This window comes from Rhinolophus sinicus, chromosome 9, assembly GCF_057876585.1.
Source record: "Rhinolophus sinicus isolate RSI-liver-muscle chromosome 9, RSI-T2T, whole genome shotgun sequence".
NCBI lineage: Eukaryota > Metazoa > Chordata > Mammalia > Chiroptera > Rhinolophidae > Rhinolophus > Rhinolophus sinicus.
Window position 1 is genome coordinate 20,933,061 of NC_142509.1, and position 17,334 is coordinate 20,950,394.

At 46.5% G+C, this 17,334-nt stretch overlaps 1 protein-coding gene across 2 annotated transcripts in view; it reads right to left on the reverse strand.

The window, feature by feature from the left end:
* Positions 1-1,214: 1,214 nt before the first annotated feature.
* The window catches only part of RNF185 (ring finger protein 185), a 28,268-nt gene continuing 12,148 nt past the window's right edge, over positions 1,215-17,334 (reverse strand). For both annotated transcript variants that reach the window (XM_019754299.3, XM_074321068.2), the window contains 6 exons: positions 14,794-15,022; positions 12,191-12,209; positions 10,414-10,526; positions 8,913-8,967; positions 5,589-5,706; positions 1,215-3,703 (listed from right to left, as the gene is read on the reverse strand). In XM_019754299.3, coding sequence (XP_019609858.1) covers positions 3,606-3,703; positions 5,589-5,706; positions 8,913-8,967; positions 10,414-10,526; positions 12,191-12,209; positions 14,794-14,969 — 579 coding nt within the window. In that variant the 5' untranslated portion in view covers positions 14,970-15,022 and the 3' untranslated portion in view covers positions 1,215-3,605. The remainder of the gene's footprint in view (positions 3,704-5,588; positions 5,707-8,912; positions 8,968-10,413; positions 10,527-12,190; positions 12,210-14,793; positions 15,023-17,334) is intronic.

The window sequence follows — 17,334 nt, forward strand, 5'->3', positions numbered from 1 at the left end:
CCACCCCCAAAAAATCAAGCGTGAATCTGGTCAAGCCTCTAGATCTAACAACCAACTTACAGGAAATACAAGAGTATGAGGAGCTTGTTAACACCACAGTGATGCAAATAGCAAAACTGAAGCTGTGGGAAACTCAACAGGACAAATGAACTGGTGTCTTTAACAGATAAACTGCAAGGGAAAGGAAAGAGATGGAAATGGAACTTATGGATGTAAGAGACTTAAGAGACATCTAATAGCCATGTATACATCTGATGTGGATCTCAACTCAAACTACACAAAAAAGTTATAGACAACTAGGAAATTTTGAACGACTGGATATATGACATTAAAGAATTATCGCTGACTTTTTAAGGTAGCTAGAATGGTATTTTTTGTTTTTTAAATCCTTATTGAGATGCACATTGAAATACTTTATAGGTGACATATGACTAGAATTTGCCTCAAAACAGTCCAGGTAGGGAGGAGGGAGCAGGTGAGCACGGGGAGGAAAGAGGAGTGGACATGAGCTGATGATTATTGGGGTTGGGCAATTGGTCTGTGGAGGCTTTGTTGTCCTATTCTGCTTCTATGTGTTTTGTTTTCCATTGGAAACAAAAACCCTGTTCTTTTCTTATTGGGCTTGAGTTCCTGGAGTTCCCTTACCTTTGCATTTCCTACTATATGTTGGCAGTAATCAACTTGATAATTATTAGGTCAAAGTGTAAGAGGGGACAAAAGAGCTCCTTTCAGAGGGACGACCTGTAGCTCTGGCGTCCTGGGGAGCCTGTGGCTGGGCCAGATGTGTAACCTCGCCGTCTTCTACCTCCCACTCTGCTCCTGATGAGCCTCCTGGAGAAGCACCCCCTGCCAGCGGCCCACCTGCCCTGTCATGGAACACGGAGGAGACGCTGACAGTGAATAACCTGTGACTGTCCTCAAGGCTCTGATCAGCCACAAGCTAAGCTCCACTGGGCAGCCTGCAAGCTCAGGAATTCCACATACTTGTCAGGACTGGGGCTGCCTGTCAGACAGGTCACACCCTGGGCAGAGCTTTGTAGAAGGCCAGGCCTCCAGCCTACACCTCTCATCTCTAATTATCAACGGCTGTTTGAAGACTTTCATCCTAGTGTGACATTTCCACAGACACACAGATGCTTCCCAGAGGCCAGACCAGTGTGCCTACTCCCCAACCCATCCCCCCTGACCTATGACACAAACAAGAAGTCCACAGCTCACAGTAATGTAAAACCATTTAATTCTAAGTCAAATCACTTTCACAACAGTGAAAATTAGTGACTGGTTAAGGTAGTGCCACTGTATATGGTGACATTTTCTGACTCTGGTTGGGACCTGGTCCTAATCCACAAAAGTGGCAGGAGCGGGGTGGAGGCCAAGAACATAAAAAACACACACAAAAGAAGGGAAAACTGCCTTGGCAGAGGGGCGAGGTGGTGAGCCTGCAGAGGGCTCGTGGGAAGGGGGCTCCGTATCGGGGCGGGGCCAGCAATCCCAAGTTGGTTCTCTTGCTCCAGCTCCTGGCAGAGGATGAGTCAAGACCTGTAAAGTTCAAAATCAAAGGGCATGTGGCCAACACGACTTTGCCAACAGCTTCCTGGGATGCCTTTGCTGGTGGAGCTCTCCTGGGTTCACTCCATTGTACAGTCCAAGTGGTTTGTCTTCCTACCCACAACCCTTCTTTTAATCTTCTAGAAACCCATTCCTGTTGGGCCCATCTGACTGAAGTCTTCTCTCCCACCACTAGGTGGAGCCACTGCACTGAGGGATCCCACCAACCCTCTCAAGCTGACAAACTTCAGGGATCCTTCAAACTTTGGGGATTTCTAGGTGATAAAAAGAGCACTCTTGAATGGGTGCCCCCAAGGATGTTTAAAATCCATCAGGCATACTGTAAAGCTGGTGGCTTATTCCTACCAAATCGATTCGGCAAACAAACCACCTATTCAATACTTAATATTTTGTCTGTTGAAACACTGAACTCTGGCATTGACAGGTACAAGAGGGAAAGGATAAGGGCTGTGGAGGGGGGCTGCCCTCATCTTGGACAATAACGCCTTGGTTTCCACACGCTATGCAGAGCCATATCTGGAAAGGAACACGAGGTGGGGCTTTCTACCACTTGTTGGCTTATTGCTGGGGGTAAGCCAGAAACAGTGTGGACTAGTGAAATGACAGGCCCCATAGGAAGTCCATCTCCTCCCACTCTCAGGTCTCTGAGAAGAGGCTGGATTGCTAGGAAGAGGCCTGACAGGCAGAGCAAGAGCCATTCCACCAAGTGAACTGTCCTCCTGCCTGGCACCACGCTCCCTCAGTCAGATCTGGAGAAGCAGCTTATGAAATTAATAAACAAATCAAGGGCTTGGGAAGAATGATTTCCACAGGAAGACCCCATCATATCACGGTGCTGAGGCTCCCCAGGCCCACTGCCTGGATTTATAAATCATCAGGGGTTGCCTGCTCTGGAGTCACATCTTCCTTGGTTTTAGCACACACACAAGTTTTCAGGGGAGCGCATCAAGCCACATCAAAATTAGGGTCTTCCCCCTTTCCTGCCTCTTCATTGAGGACAATTTGGCTTCTGAGGAAAGTGGTTTTCAACATGCAGCCGACTGCCTTGACAAAGCCCCCCGTTTCCTTTTGGCGGGTCTTGAAGATGGACGCGGAGCTTCTGCAGCCTTGGGGACAGGATGCTTGTGCAGTTATTCCTGCATCAGAGCTCTGAATCCTACCAGAGTCCCAAATGCAGGTCTCTCCTAATGCGCAGCAGTCAGTCCCGGCTTCAGCAGTAGTCTAGGCTGTGTGCCCACCAGCAGAGAAGATATACATAGTTTGGGGGGAAAACTGATGGAAAATCTGTGAACGAAGCCACATGTCTCCAGAGATCATCTATGCCAGGAAACAAGGAGGTCATTCAAGCCACTCTCTGGGGCCAAAGACACTGAGTGCAGCCCAGAGCCAATAAAAGATCTTTGGGTCTCTGGTGAATTCATGAAGCGACTCCAGCTTCAGCTGCTGCAATTATCATCTTTATAGGACAGCAATTTCTTGCATCTCTGTTGAGAAGGAGGAGGAGGAGGACAGAGAGGAGGGGAAGGAGGGGAAGAGGAAGGGGAAGAAATAGGACAGAGCAGCACTGGGATCTGGAAGAGGAACCTCTCTGCATGAGGAGCCCCACTGACTTCGGAGGCCACTTACCAAGGGGTATTTCAGAGATGAAAGAAGGTTGCAATAAGTACCATTTGGTTCATCCTTTTGTTTTTGTATCAGGTGGAATTGCACCGACAGTTCCTCTCTTCCTGCCTCCTCTCTGTGCAGTCCAGATCTGCTGAGCTGGCTGGGATAGGATCTCATGGAGTCACCATGAGATGACTCAATGCCGAGGTCTAAGGTTATAGCAAGGTGTTTACGGCAGTGGCCGTACTCCAGGGTCCTAGACAGCTGGTCTTGAGACCCAAATCTCAGATGGAGAAGCAAGACTCCTTGATGTGTTATTGACCCCACTGATTCCATGGGTCAGAATTAGCCAGGAAACCGAACATCACGAGTGGGGATGGCGTATCACCAGTCCAGAGGTCCTGCCCTGGACATAGGCCGGGAGCCCGGTATTAGGCAATCAGGAGCCAGAACATGATCACCAGGGCCACAAACAGGAAGAGGCGTGACAGGAACTGCTCGTCCACGTACTGGGGCGTTCCGGGGACAGCTGGAGACACAGGGAGAAAAGAGGCTGTCAGAATACTGCAGCTATGCACATTGCCCGTTCGGGCCAGAAATCGAGAGCATGAACCTTCATCTGTTTACAATAGAATCTTTCACACTAAAAAGATTTCCGAACCGCAGATTATACCAGGCAAAACAAAATTGGACTTATGAAAACATGTGGAATAATATAACCATGACGACAAGGTCTCTAATTTATCCTAAGAGGGTTTGGCCTGCAGGTGCAAATAAAGTATAAAACTGCAGCAGATGCTTGCAGTTTGTTAAGCATCTGCTGTGTGCTAAGTGTTTTGTACACACGTTATTGTTTGGTGGGTGTTACCATTCCCAGTTTCTGTAAGAAGACACTGAAGCGCAGGTCTGAGGTGATCACCAGATGCTACGGTTCAGAACTGGTCGCAAAGCCCCACAGCTGTCCTCCCCGCCTCTCTGCACACTGCCTTCTGAGGCATGGAGTCTCCAGATGCTGGCACTGGGAGTGGTCTCAGAGAGCCCCGATGGAGGGCCTTCCTTTGCCAGAGGACAGAACCATGGCCCAGACAGGAAAAATGTCCTGTCTTGCTCACTGCCTAGCAAACTGGGGGCAGCAGTGGGCTGAGAACCTGGGTCTCCACGCCTCTCTGCTCTGGGAAAAGCCACCATATAGAGCTCCCTGTCCTGACTACAGGGGAAGGAGAGTTAAGAGAATAGAATCTACATCCCGCTGGGCAAATTGTACCAAACACAACAAGGTAAAGTTGTGATTGTGGCAAGAGAATAAAGTGATCCAGAGTCCAGCCTGGTTGTGGAACTGTTTACCTGGGCAACCCAAGGTGAGCCTTGGACCTGGCTGGAAGGAAGCAAGCTACCAGGCAGCTTCCTGCTGTCTCCGTGGGGCCCTGTCCCTCCTTCAGAGCAGAGCATGCCCTGCCTTTGGGGGTCTCCTTCCTCAGAGAAAACGTGAACAGAGGAGAAACCTTTGAGGCAGATGAGGTGAGGAAGGCTATTTCCGAGATCTCCCGCTGCTGTACTACTCCCGTTAGGTGCTCGGATGGCTTCATGCAGGCAGGCAGTCAACAAAGACTTACTGATTGCCTGCTATGTGCCAAGCACCAGGGTGGGGGCAGGGGACAACTAGGATGGCCCAGGAGTGGGTTACTGTCCCTAGAGCATAAGCTCCCGGCCAAGAACCATGCACTGGTCTTTACTGTGCTAGCAAATATGAGCTTCCAGTGACTGCAAGCAGAGCTCAACCGCCCTCGGCAGCTCTGCACGCTCCATGGTAAGGATCCTGGGTGTCAGACTGTGATAAGAGGACAGGGTACCCAGCTCACTGTCCTGCTCTACACCAAATGCAGCCGGCACTCTCAAGCTGGTGGGGGGAGAAAGGTAGCAGCAGGTGGCAGGCTTAGGCAGAGTTCCCAAAGGGCTAGGGTTTGGGACCAGCCACATATGTGCCCTGAGGGAAGCTGGACAGATATGCCAGAGAATACAGAGGTCCTGACTCCTTGTGGGTCACCTTGCCCCTCTGGCCCCCAAGTGTCAAAGTTGGGGGTACATGTGCAGGACTCGGCTTTTCCTCAGCTGGGTATGGTTTACACTTTTTCATTTTATGGGCCTGGGGTATGTCTTGGGAAACTTTACTGAGCATTTTCTGATTTGCAAAGCAGAGCTAACACGTCTGTCCCGTAGGCTTATCATGAGGACCCTGAGTTTGTAAGAGAAAGCCCTCTCAACATTATCAGCAGCATGACTATCTGCACTCGGAAAAGTTTAGTAGCATGTTTTGAAAAGGCTGATTATCTATGTAGTAACAATTCTCTGAAACCTACACACTGCCAGATTCCAAGGAGCCTTCAAGCAGGATTACCAAGGGAGCAGGGTCTCACCTGGAGGAGGCCGCCCATCGTTTATGTTAAATGCCGTGGCAAATATCCCAAAGGGAAATGCCCCAATTCCAAAAGACATCTGGAAGCCACCATCTCCAAATCCAAATCCTTGAAATCCCTGTGTAGAGAAAAATGCAATTAAGTAGAACAAGCAGGTTTCTCCTGCACCTGTTAAACACGTCACCTTACATGTGGTACCCACCTCTCCTTCCTACCCTCTGCCACCTGTTTCCAAAGGCGAACCTTTTCCTCCCATTTAGACTCCAACACAGAGAAATCCTGGTGGCTGCCCTCCCCTTCTAGCCTCCAAGGGTCCCAGCTAAGGAGTTATGAGTGCCAGAAGGAACTGGCTCTGACCAAAAGTAAAACACTCTGTTGACGCAAGTCAGGGTTCTTAGAGCTCCAGGTTCTTTCCCAGAGTCCCAAAATTTGCTAGCCAGTAAATTTTTCTACATGCTTTACAACAGCAAAATTAGCGATACCTCTTATACCAAATTACAAAGGAACGTCAGTACAAGCTACACATTATTGGTGATAGCAAACAAATGCAACTCCAATTAATTAGCCAACAATGGAGGTCATGATGAAAATCTTGATCCATGCTCTCTAAAGACCATTACACTGACTATGCAGCAACACAGAAGAGCTCCGTGACCGAGTTATCAGATGAAATTGTTTGAACACCATGGTGACAAGCACATGACAAGACACTATGTAGGTATGTGGACAAGAGATGGGGAAGCATTTTCCCTTAAAAGTTTCTTTTAATACTGTTACAGAGAAGTTTAAAAGTTCAAAACACCTTTTTTTTCTGATTATAAAAGTGATACACGTTTGTTATAAGACATTCACACACTACAGGAATAACTGGAGGAAAGTTAGCGGTCTCCTCACGCACCCTCCATTTCACAACACCTCCCCTCCGACAGCCACTGTCGGCAGCTTGGTGTGCCATCCTGCGCTTTTCCCTACACACGTTCTACACTGAGTCGTCTTTCACATGGAAAGACTCCATGGGCATCGTGATACTGTGAATAAGTAACTCCCACTTTCTAAGTGCTAACTCTGCCTGCACCATGTGAAGCAGTAGGATACAGAAGTCACAATTCTTACACTAGCATCACCCCATTTGACAGATGACCATACTGAGACTCAGAGAGGTGAACTAACTTCACCAAGGGAGCAGCGGGGAGAGGTTAGATCTAAAACTAAGTCAATGTGATCCGAAGCCCCATGCTCTTAATTATTGTGCACATCTTACAAAATATTTCTCTCCTCCCTCGCAGGCCTCGGTAGATCTTTAGAACAAATTATTAAAAAATAATAAAAAGAAGAAAAATGACTGGGTCAACTGCTCTCCACAGCCTTCATTTGTGCGTCTTTCACAAGTCATGCAAGTGACTGCTCCCGACTTTGTACTGAGCAGCCTGGCATCCAGCTCCAAACTTCTTGCTGGGCGGCACTACCTACTATAAAGCTTCACGGTCAACTTAATAAGAGGGTAAACCTACATGAAGGAAAACAACCAGTTTCCATCTCGATGCAGAAATGCCTCCCACTCAGACCCAGCATGGCTGAGAGTCTGCGGGCTCCTGGGACTAAGGCTGCCTTACCCAGAACGGTGCAACTGTTTCATCAGGAACCACTACTTCATTCAGTGCAATCCCCACAACTGACCCCCCGGCCTCCGTTTTAGCAACGTCTATACAATCCTGCAAGTCCTCACATTTGGTGGGTTTATGTTCCTGGAGCAGAGTAGGCAAAAAGCATCACTGGTGGCTGCAGGTGCTTATAAATGCTAGAGGTACACACAGCATTTATCAAGGCCTGGGCTTCTGACTTCCTGGGGCATCTGATTCCTGGATTAGGAGCTAATACTCCATTGGGAACCAGAGCCTGTGAAGGGTAAAGTGCTATTGCCTCGTCATCAAAAGCAGGGATCTCAATACCAGCCAGATGTGCGTTTCAGCCTGTCTGTGAGGTCCTGGACAAGTCACTTCACCTACTAGGTCTCAGTATGCTCTTCTGTTAAATGGCTGATGTGAAGCTTAAACGAGATTGTGCATATTAAACCCTGTGTATATAGTTATTTTCATATAATAATCATTTGACAACTGTTCATTGATATTTTTATTGAGGGCAATCTGGAGATCAGACCGTTAATTTCTATCAAGATCCCTGACTCAATAATCCTATCCCTGGGAATCCTAAGGAGGTGCCATAATTCAAATGAGAAAAAATAAATATGTGCAAAGATGGTCACTGTAGCATTATTTACAATAGCACAATCTGGAAGTAAATACAAGGTCCTTTGATATGGAAAACCTAAATTATAATGCATCAATAGTCAATGGAATGTGGCCTTCAAAAATAGTCAATGGAATGTGGCCTACAGAGCATCATGGAAAATACTGCCAAAATTAAAATTTAAAGCAGCAAAAAAAAAAAAAAAAAAAAAAAAAAATGGCGATGGATACATAAAGGCATACAGATGAAGAGAAGATGGGGAAATAGTTACTTGTGGGATTCTAGTAGTGTAAGTAAATATTTTGCTTTTAAAATTTCTTTACTTTTTTTTTTTTTTAAGGAGGGCACAGCTCACCATGGCCCATGGGGCGATCAAACCAGCAACCTTGGTGTTATCAGCACCACACTCTTTAACCAACTGAACTAACCAGCCACCCAAAATTTCTTTAATATTTTAACAAGAAATTTCTTTAAAGACTAACGTCTGATTTAAATGTGCAAATTTTTGGAGCCAGCAATTCTACTTTTAAGAATTTATCCCAGTAAAAAAAAAAAGGGGGAAAAATCAGTTAAATGTCCAACAGTAGATTAAATAAATTATATGAAGTCTATACATTGGACACTAAACAGACACATAAAATATGACTGACGTGCTGAATATCTCCCTCTCTCTGATAATGTAAACTCCATAAAGGCAGGATCTTTGCTGCTGTGCTCACTAGTGCCTAGAATGGCAGCCAGACACACAGAAGGCACTTACATAGAGAATGAATAAAATTTTAAGAGTTACAAAACAGGAGCCAAATATTGTAAAAACTAAATAAAGATATGTATATATACATATTTATCTATAAAATACACATACATAAATAGATCTATAAAATTTCTATGTGTATAGATAATTATAGAAAAATACTAAGGAAAATAGACTAAAATGTTTCTATTTCCCCCATCTTTTCCATACTTTACAATTTTCCCTTTAGTTTTATAATCAAGGAGGAAAACATATAGGGCCAAGAGAGAAATTTCTAAAGCCATGGGCTCATTTCTAGAAGCTTCTCTGAGAATTTTCCTCACCCCTCTGTTTTCCGGCTCTGGCCTCTGTCCTTGAGGACGGGGAGGGGTCTTCTCTCTGAAACAGAAACAGTGTAAAATAGGTCTATGACGAAATGCTTTGAGTTGCTCCCCAAGTAGAGTGGGGATTCTTCACCAGGGCCACACCCCCTTTCCTGCCCAGCTCCTGAACCTATGCCATTTAGACCAGATACTAAATAATTCTTTGCTCTGCCTACAATTGTTTTTTCCTACCCATGGAAAACCAAGCAGAAAATCAGTTTGTTACAAGATGTTCATCAGATTGCATTCAGCCTACTCCTCTCAGAGAGCCCCACTCACATTGGTTATGAATGCCAGCCAGACACCTTTCCCTGGACCTGTGTGATACAGGGGTCATGGATATAAAAAATAAAAAACCCAAATCCAAACTGAAACAGAGGATGGCCTGTCAGCAGAGGGGGCTGAGATTCAGGGTCTCTCTGATCTGTCCCTATTAACTTCAGCTTTATCTCCCAGTCCTCTTGGGCAAGTATCCACACTATTCTTTTTGTCTCTGGGTCCCGGCCCCTTCCATCATCCATCCCACAAATATTGGACTGAGAGCTCATTACCCATCATGCACAAGGCAGGATGAAACCAATACTAAGACTGATAACAGACTACGCTTGAGGTGTTCGTGGTTTAAAGGAAGCTACAACCAATCACAATACAGTGTGGGAAAGGAGTTCTTTAATAGAATTTAGTATAAACTAAATGGGGTGGGAGCATGGGTGAGAGCAACTAATGTGGGGAAGAAGGGCCACTTTAAGGAGAAGGTAACTTTAGGGCTGCTCAGTAAAGATGAGGAGAAGTTTGAGGTGGTGGTGGGAAGAGCTGGGGAAGGCAGAAGAGGCAGAAGGAAAACAAATACAAAGAAAGGCTCATGGATGTGAAAGGGTAAGTCCCTTTAAGAGAAGTCCAATATGTCTGGGCCCAGGGAAGGGTGGGAGTAGGTCCGAGACAGTGCTGGGGAGTTTAGGGGGTGGGATGGGGTATGTGTGTGTGTCACACCACGAAGGGCTCTCAGTACTTGTGTTTGTGTCAGAATGTTAGACCCACCCAGACCTCCATTTTCAGAAATCTCAAACTCCACAAAGCCTCACAACCCCCCTGTCCCCTCCTCCCCCCATACTTCATACATCATTGTTGCAACAACACCTCCTTGCAGACTCTCCTGCTAGAACCTGCTTCCCAGACTGCTCTTTACAGTACTTCACACACATGGCACTGTGATGCCTTGTGTGCTGCCATGCCCAGCACATTGCCTGCCCACTGGCAGATGCTCGGTGGAGAGCTGCACTACAGCTCAGCAAGCGGCAATCTGGCTCCCCTCCCCTCCTGGCTGGCTCCCATCTGGATCCCAACTGCCTCAGAACTGAGGGTCTACCAGCACTAAGTAAAGGGAGGGGTGAGTCAGTGCTGAATGGAAGTGAATTCATGTCCAAGGGGCGGAGTGGGTGTGGGAGGTTCCCCACGGCCTTACCTGGGGTCCTGCTGCCCAGTGCTGCCTCTGCCATAGAGGGGGATGACCTTATCTCGGCTGATCCCGGCTTTGCACACTGGACACACCTGTCTGTTAGGTCTGGTCTCCAACCACTGCAAGCAAGAGAGAAAAACTCATGAATGGTGCAAGCCCACCACAGAGCAGTCAGTCAGAGCCAGCAGAACACAGACCAGAGGCCTTAAACTGGAAACACCAGCACCAGCAGGGAGTACCTCAAGGCACCCGACTCTCTGACTCCTGCTCCTGCCACTCAATAAATATTTACTAGTAGTGAAATCAAAATTGCCTTTAAATACCATCATAATTAAAAGCTTCTTCATGCTTCGTTCTCTCTAGGGGCTCCCCGCAATACAGCAGGAAGCAACTGCAAGCCTGGAGCTATGTCAAAGGGTTTGACAAACCCAGCCTCAGTTTAGGCTGTGGGTGTAGGTATAACGAACTTTAAATCACCACCTTCTCTGATGGACCAGTTCTATTACCCTGGCAGTCAGATACTTATTTCGGTGTTTTCTCATTTTCACAGCATTTCCTCAACAACTTTGTATCCCAGACAGTAGCATCTGGACATAAGCAGACCATTTTCCAGTGATTTACAATGTGCTAAAGTATAGATTTTGCTCATTACCTAAATCTGCTTAGTGTTTTTTATGTGCTTTCACTGATTTTTGCATTCCAATACTTCTTCCAATATTAAAAACACCAGAATCCTGGTTTGGATTTCTCAGGCCCTTTCACTCATTATATTAAAAACATTTTGTTTAACTTTCTTAAAAACAAAATAAAAATGATAAAAACATGTTACCTGTAGTGTCTCTGTAGACATTAAATAATTTAATATATATATTCTCAACATTTATCTTAGAATATAAATTTAAGTTTTAGACCCAATGATACAAAGTTTATTATACAAATGTGAATCTAGGACTTCGGGGCCAAGAAGGCAGCATTTAATGAGTTTACATCCTATTTCCTTTATCTTACTTTCAAAAGCTCCAAAACTTCTATGTCATGTGCTCTTCATAAATTTACAGCAGATATGTTCCACCAGGTTCCACTGGGGTCAGCGTGCACAGCCCCGAATGTAGCAGGAACCCCTCTAATTTCCCCCACTTTCTCCCATCCAGATTCCGAGGCTCTCCCGGTCTGGAACGTCATTCCTAAACCACCTACTATGTGGGGCTCTACTGCCAACAACCGTGGAGACAGCCAGCTCTGTGATTATTCACAGCCAGTTATGAATGCCAGACCCCGCTGTCTCACCAAAGAGCAGCTGAGTCTTGGTGATACTTACTGGTTTTTATAATAATCTAAAACCGGGAAAACAGACTCCCCCGCCCTCACAAAAGCTCTCTGTTGAGACCAAAAAAGTTTCCCTCTTAACATTTGCAAGACCTTTAAGGGTTTTATTGATATGATAGGCAGTACTTTTTATAGAGGCACAATCCCAAAACTAAGAACCTAACATCTTATCAAATCCAATCCAATTTACAAATAAGTAACTGAGACCCAGAGAGGGAGTAGCCTGCCAAGGCCACAAAGGCCATGGGTAGCAGTCAGGACCATCCTGGTATTACGCTGACCCCTTGTTTCATCAAGTGCTGTCAGTGAACAAGTTTATAATGGGGGTAGGGGGAAAGCAAGCAAATGAGCCCACAAGCAGGGGAGATTGCAGTTTCTGACTATAGTCTCCTGAGACCAGGGGTGTCTTGTGCAACCACAGCTGATGAAAGACAAAGTAAAATGAAATGCACCTTACCTGATGTAAACACGGCCAACTGTCAGAGTCCCCAGGGCAACCAGCCATCAAGGAGAAAAAGAAAGGGGGAAAGGAAGAAAAATGCTTTCATTAGTAGAAACACTGAGGTGGGGGCATAAAAGTGGGAAAACAGGATCAAACTGTAGGGCACTGCCACCCCACTGAGGGTCTGGGGGGATCACTGGTGCCAGAAATTAGAAAAGCCTGGGCTAAAGTCACAAGAAAAATGAGGCCAGGGAGATAAGATGTCAATCTCTACCCCTGGGATCCCACTGCTTGTGAAGACCCCCAGGTTGCAGACCATCCGAGACCCAGCTTCTTTACAGGTCAACCTCTGAAAGAATCCAACAAAAGCTAAGGACGCTCGGTGCAGAAAAATTCATGGGGGCATTCTCATGCTCTTGTCCACGCACGCACACACACAGACTATTTTAGAGTCAATTTCAGTGGGTTCATAGCCTCCTCGGACTCACAAGGAACGTGTGGATATAGATCCAGCTTAACAAAATCTTTAGGCTGTCCGCAGCCTTGAGGGCTTGGCTGGCAGTAATAGCTTCCAAGTTCAGATATACTGTAAAAACACCTGTAAGTAACAGGAAAGATAGGGGTGCTGCTTGGCAGAAGGGGCTACCTTCAGCTGAGTGAGTTACACTACAGAGGTTGGGACTCAATCTCTCACTTTTCAAACGAGGGAACCAAGCTCAGAAACATGAAATGATTTTCCTGTGACACCAGGACTAAAAAAATAAGTCTCCTGACTTACAGTTTACTGTCCCTTCTAGCACTGGGTGCAAAAAAATGACATTTACAGAATTGAAGGAAAAGTCACTCTAAAGCCAGATTTTGAACTTTTGTCTCTCAATTCATTCATTTTACTAACAAATACCTGCTGCACACCTACTACGTGTCAGGACAGTGGAAAACGTGGATATGGTTTTGTCCCTCAAACAACATGTCTCCTCTAGCTAAATAAAATTTGAACTCAGAGGATAATTCCTTTCCCAATTCCTGAACCACAGTTTAGCCTCACAATCTAGATACACGATCTCCCTGGACATACAGACACCTGACATCTGACTCCAATATTAACCTTGCCATGCCGTTCCAAACTGAGCCAGCGACACCCTAAATCATGGCAGATCTCCACTGGCTACTTCCCGCAAAGGCAGTGGGGGGGGGGGGGGGGGAGGTGCGGAGAAGTAGAGGTAATTATTCCTCGGGGAAAAGTTCAGGATTATAACAATAATGATGATCAATCCATTTATTAAGCAATTACTGTATGCCAGGCTGTGGCTGAATAGCTTTACATTTGTTAATGTCATTGGATAGTCACACTAACCTTTGAGGAAGTGCAATTTTACAGATAAGGAAACTGGGGAACAGAGACAATAGCAGATTTGCCGCTCCAATTAGAAGCATCTGTTTCATTTTAGAATCTGTGTTCTTTCCACTGATACCCTGACTTAATTTTGTCACTCATTTCAAGTCCTGGTTTCATGATACCTCAATCGTAAAACTGGAGTATCTCCAATTTCTAGGAGAGGGCTGATGACAACAGTTTCTGCATAAAACTTAACGATTAGGGCAAGAGCCTCCAGGGCAAAAATCTCTGCCCCACTCTATTCATTTACCAATAAACTTATCATTTCCACTGTTGCCCAGTTAAACTCCTCTAAATATTGCTTAAATGATCCTTTCTTCACACCACTTACTATCCAATAGCTCTGTGTCCTACTCAGTCAAATCTGCGTTTGAGAGTCTGGCCTAACCCTCCCTTAACCATCTAACACTGCCCAGCCCACAGCACCCACTCAGGGTGTTATCTGAGGTGCAGAGTAGCCTCAGGGTCTCAGATGAACCCTACAGTGCTGGTCCCTAGAAATTGCCTGCCTTGGGGTGGCACACACTCTTTGCCTTACCTGGCATTCTCACCCTCCTATAACCCCAATTCACCGTTCAAGGTCCAGCTCAAAACTAAGAGAAAAATAAATAAGATCTCAACGTTCACTCAGATTCTCAAGAGCCAGGAGGGGCTTCTATAACCCCTGAGGCTGGAATGGACTCTGACTCGGCCACTTCATTTTGATCTACTATGTAAAATGTGGTAACAATGATTAGGCTCATGGCTAACACAATATTTATCAAGCGCTCTTCTAAACCTCCTGTTTCAAGTCATTTAATGCTCACAAGCCACCTATAAAATGAGGCAGAGTGTGTGCAAGTACTTGCCCAAGGTCATCCAGCAGGAAAAGTGGCCGAGTCGGGACTACTAACAAGGCAAAGGCAGTCGGCTCCAGTCCTCGCTCACAGGCATCGTGCTACACTGCCGCTCGGCTCAGCGCAGTAAGTGGCACCTAGTAAGTGCTCACTAAATGGTGTGTTATTACTTTAGAGATGGGGATACGGAGCCCAGGGTGGGGACAGGATTTGCCCAAGGTCACTCCGCTCATCAGCAGCAGAGCTGGGATGAGGACCCAGGTTGCCTGCCCTTGGGCCCGAGTGTATCAGGACCCAAAGCGGTGGGCAACCTCCAAAGCTGGGCAGGGCTACGAGCTTTTGAAATCTGGCAGTATGCCATTCGGGGAGGCAGCAGGAGTACTGACCAGAAGAGGTGGCCGCACAGGCTGATGACAGCGTCCTTGGCTGTGTCCAGGCAGATGTTGCACTCGAAGGTGCTGTCTTGCCCTCCACTCTCACCAGCACCATTGCTGCTGCCGCTGGGCCCTCCTGCACTGGAGTTCTCAGGGGATGCAGAGGCCGAGGGCCCCTTGCTTGCCATCTTTGGCTGTCAGCAAACTCTTGAGTGAAGATTCTCCCCACTCAGGGGAAATCCTGAAAGGCAGAGAACCCTTGACTGCCCATTTCTGTAGCCCACTGCCCCCGGCTTCCATGCCTATACCCCCATCTTCTCTCAGCTCTAGAAGTTCAGATTATGACTGAACCCCTGAGTAGATGTCCCAGGAGCTGCAGAGGATGACAGTCATGGGGCAATACCCAGATAGCAATGACTCATAAACTTCCCACAGACACAGCCCAGAATGTACCACGCAAATACACAAACTGCACCAATACAAAGCAGCCTCCAGACAACTCTAAAAAGGACCTGGGACGCTGTGTCACTGTCTTTCCATTCTCCCAGATAACCACCCGAGGTGATAAATATATGCTCCACCGAAATGAACATTCACAGGCTGTCCTCTAACTTTGGACAGCCTCTCTACTGGCAGGTGACCCTGCTCAGGCCAGAAAGTTTACGACTAGTATATGCCGGAATATAAAGTATATGTGACTCTGAAAGATTTGGAAGCTAGGAAGGACCAGAAAAGTCATCTGGTCCAATGTGTTCCACACTGAAATCTTTTACATTCCGCCTTCTGCCAGGTTAGCATACCTCCTGTCTTATTTTGTCTAAATCTATCAACTTTTTAGCCTCAATACCTTTAAAAAGGAGACTTTTGACACTGCTGAAAATAGAAAACCAGTATTACTTACTGTAAGTGAAAGATAAATATACATGTAATGAAGTTTCCTTCATTACACCCGAAACCTCTCTTATCCTCATACCACCTGAAACCATCTGGCCCATTCATACCAGGCTTTGGGCAAACTTGATCTGGTCCAATCCCCTTAAGAAACTGGCTACCTGACTAACGTGGAGCTGAGACTGGGACCCACGACATCTGGTCTGTATTTAAGCCACTGTGCCCACACAGACCGGGCCAGCCACCAATGCTGTTGTTCACTACCACCTCCAAACTAAAGAACCTACCAGGCGCCGAACAACGAGAACTAGACCAACACCAAAGGATACTCAGAAATCCTGGGGGCAGATTCAGAATCTGTCAAGAGCCTGATCTGACCGCCCTCACATCTCAGAAATTCCAAGCAGGGAATGCTGGCTGGCTACCCGTCAGACAACTGGAGACTTGGATGCTGGTCCCAGCCGATCGGTGTTTTTGGGAACCTACCTCCTTTCTTCTCTCTGGGCCACAGTTTTCTCATCTAGAAACTGTGGCACTGGACTATATGGTCTCCTAGGTGCCCTTTCGAGCTCTGAAACTGTGTCTCTCCAGGTCACCTCACCCACTCTCTCCAAAGCAGGTAGCCCCCCCCACAAGTCTGGGACTCACCAGTGGAGCACAAGACCACCACCCTGACTTCAGCTTCCAAAGCACGAGGCAAGGACCCCAAATCCACAGTCCTCTTAGACCAAGAAGCCTTCCCACCAACTCAGGACTCTGGGCTCACGAGCATCCCCCACCACGACAGCAGCTCAGTGACAGCAGGGAGAGGAGGGCGGCTCACTGCCACTTTTTCACGCAGTTACATCATTTTACGTAATGTCCCAGAAGGACAGCTGGATGCCAACAGCTCCGTGCCTTGCTGGCCTCGGCTCCAGGCCCTTCCCCAGGACCCTGTGCTTCCTCCTCTCCATACACATCTGCTCTCTTCCTCAGGATGGGGGCTGCCTGTGACGTCCACAGTATGGCCTGTCTTTGTTCTTCTAGCTCAAGTACCCAACACGTAGTTCTTATTTAAAAAAAAACAAAAACTTTTAAAACGAAAGACTGAGTGTACAGATGTGGAAAGACAACCATAAAGTCAGGTGCAAGGACCGATCTTGACAATCCTGACACAGCACCAACAGTGAAGAATTCCTGCCTTAAAAATAAAACAGACTTTGACCAAGCCTCTAAAATGAATTACCCATTTAGAGAAAACAGGAGGCATAGCTGCGTGTGCTAACTCCAGGAGGATGCAATCAGCAACTCCACCATGTGGGACTTTTACTAGGACAAATAATCCAAGTTCTCCAAAAACTAAATAGCGTGGGTGGGGCATGGAGCTCTACACTGCGACTTGAGACATACCAACTGGCAGTGTGAGGGTCTCACAGGAACCAGACTCAAACAAACCAACTATAAAAAGTCATTTGTGAGATGACTGGCAAAAATTAGATTTAGCCTGGATGTTAGTTGATATTAAGAAATTGTTGTTAATTTTGCTGAGTATGATAATGGTATTGTGCAATGTTTTTGAAGAATTCTCATCTGCTAGAAATACATACTTAAGTATTAGTGAAGGAATAAGACGTTTGGAATTTGTTTTAAAACACTCCAGGGGGAAAAGTGAAAGTGGAGAGA